General features: G+C 36.8%; 1 protein-coding gene across 1 annotated transcript; it reads left to right on the top strand.

The window, feature by feature from the left end:
* The first annotated feature begins 744 nt into the window (after positions 1 to 744).
* On the top strand, positions 745 to 2463 carry LOC107648886 (olfactory receptor 51F1-like). The gene has a single exon (XM_016422590.2). It carries the CDS (start codon positions 1065 to 1067, stop codon positions 2001 to 2003), a length of 939 nt encoding a protein of 312 aa, XP_016278076.2. The 5' UTR covers positions 745 to 1064; the 3' UTR covers positions 2004 to 2463.
* The last annotated feature ends 253 nt before the right edge of the window (positions 2464 to 2716 follow it).

The following is a 2716-nucleotide window of genomic DNA, read 5'->3' as shown; positions in this document are numbered from 1 at the left end:
CAACTTAATCTTGTGAACTATAATTTTTCAGTGCTTCCAGTACAATTTGATCCTAAAAGACATCTGTTTTTTTACCATTCTGGTCTGTTCTCTGGACATCATGCAGGTAAAGGGACCTGCTCAATTCAGACTCAACTTCTTTCTTCCCTGAAATTCTGAAACAAAATTGGGTACTTGTCATCAGACTTGCATGAATGGTACCAAATCCCATATACAGTTGTAGCACAAGGTTGCCCTAGCATCTCTTTCTGCTTTGGCATTCAGTCTCATTTCCTTTTCTGAGCACTGAATTTATTCCAATTGTGATTGCCATTAGGAAGGCTAAGAGCTAGTACCACCAATGGTTCCTCTTCTGCAACACTATGTACTTTTGGCAGCCCCTATCCCAGTGTCTGTAGACATCTCTTTCTGTCTTCTTAAGTTTCCTTAGGCTTGAAAAATTATTCATTAAGACTTTTAATCAGCTTTTCTCATCAGAATTTTATTTGGCATTTTTTCTGTGGTTGTTATGGATATTTGGGAAAAATTTGGCCTATTAGATATTTCACGGTATCATAACCTCACCCTTCTTATTCCCCCTTCTTTTATTTATTTGTTTAACTATAGAACCTTTCTCAAAGATTTGTTATGAAAATACAATTGCATAAGGTTTATAGAGTTCTGAATAAATTATACTGTTGTTGTTTTATGTGATAATTATAATAATGATGATATTTTTCTCTTTCCATAGGGATATTAAAAAGAGAACATGGAAAGTGCACAATAGATCATCATTCCTGCTGAGAAAACCACTCCTGGCAATAATGCTACTAGCACAAAAAGTTCCTTTAAACTATAATTCATTCATTCAATTAATGATTTATTTAATATTTCATCAAACGCTTAATAAGACATTGAAGTAGATACTGAATTATCACACAGATGGTTGCATATACTCAATTAGGGGAAGCATTTTATGTCCAAAATCTCATCTATGATTTTTGAATATAGGGATAATTTTTTTTGCTTTTGTTTTTCTGTATAACATGAACTCTATATATGTAAACACTACTCCGTAGAACATTATGGAAACATCCAGCAATCTGACATCTCTCCTTTCAACCTTTTATCTGACAGCCATTCCAGGAATGGAAGAGGCACATGCCTGGATCTCCATTCCTTTTTGCTGTCTCTATACCATTGCCCTATTTGGAAATAGCATGATCCTGTTTGTCATTATCACAGAACAGAGCCTCCATGAGCCAATGTACTTTTTTCTTTCTATGCTGTCAGCCACTGACTTAGGCTTGACTACTTCCATAATGTCAACAACACTAAGTGTCCTTTGGTTTGATGCCAGAGATATCACCATTGATGGCTATATTGTCCAGATGTTCTTCCTTCATGTGTTCACTTTCATGGAGTCTGGGGTCCTGGTGGCCATGGCCTTTGATCGATTTGTGGCTATCTGTGATCCTTTGAGATATACCACTATCCTCACCAATGCCAGGATTACACAATTAGGTGTGGCAATGTTCATCCGTATGATAGTTTTAATGTTGCCCTTGCTCTTATTATTTAAGAAGCTGTCATTCTGTGGTCCTAATGGCCTTTCTCACTCCTACTGTTACCACCCTGATGTGATTAAGTTGTCATGCTCAGATACCAAAGTCAATAGTATATGTGGGTTAGCAGCTCTCATCCTGAGCACAGGAATTGACACACCATGCATTGTTCTTTCCTACATCCTGATCATTTGCTCTGTCCTCAGCATAGTATCTCCCAAAGAGCAGAAAAAGGCTTTCAGCACTCTTGGGTCTCACATAGGGGCTGTTGCCATCTTTTATATTCCCATGATTAGCCTATCCCTAACACATCGCTATGGTCAGATGGCTCCCAAGATTGTACATACAATGATGGCCAACATCTACCTGATGCTCCCACCCATGCTGAACCCCATTATATACAGTATGAAAACAACCCAACTTCGCAAAGTAATGGGCAAATTACTCTTTGCAAAGTAGACTCCAGTGTGAGTCTGGAATAAGGAAAAACTAAAATGGAAGATGTGATGTAACTTTAGTGGATGGTTCTAAAAATTATATTTAAAAGGTCTCCAGCTAGTCTTTGAAGTCATGCTCCTTTGAAGAATTATAGCAGAGATAGCTAGATGGTTCAGCAGATAGAGAGCCAGAACTGGAGATCAGAGGTCCAAGGTTCAAATCTGGTCTCAGTCTCTTCTTAGCTGTGTGACCCTGGGCAAATCACTTAACTCCAATTGCCTATCCATTTCCACTTTTCTTCCATGGAACCTATACTTTTTATGAATTCTAAGACAGAATGTTAAGGACTTGCAAAAAGAAAAAAAGAAAGGTTTTGGCAGTGAGAGCATTGGTTTTTTAACTCCTTCTGAGCACTATTCCCATAAATAGAAGGGACAATGGTCCATAACTTCATAAACTTCTTAATAAATACTTTCATATTTCTACTTCAATTTGTTTTAAAGTTGTGCTGTTTAGAATATAAGTATTAAAGTACCTGCCTATTCAAGTGGCATCTTTATAAATAAAAGAGAAATTTCTCCTAATGTGACCAGGCTAAAAATAATGAGAAATCCTAATTGTATTTGAGACTCCTTTTTAAAAATTCTGTTAACTGTTTTTTTAAGCCAATATTTCAGAAGGCACTGAGACAGCTGAACTTGCTTTGCATTTTCTTTTAAGTATCAGAGCATTAT

This window comes from Monodelphis domestica, chromosome 4 (genome assembly GCF_027887165.1).
Source record: "Monodelphis domestica isolate mMonDom1 chromosome 4, mMonDom1.pri, whole genome shotgun sequence".
Taxonomy (NCBI): Eukaryota; Metazoa; Chordata; class Mammalia; order Didelphimorphia; family Didelphidae; genus Monodelphis; species Monodelphis domestica.
This window is presented reverse-complemented; position numbering and strand designations above follow the sequence as displayed.

Bases quoted from the DNA above. Each gene is read 5' to 3' on its own strand.
- LOC107648886 (XM_016422590.2), top strand. From the start codon at position 1,065: ATGGAAACATCCAGCAATCTGACATCTCTCCTTTCAACCTTTTATCTG.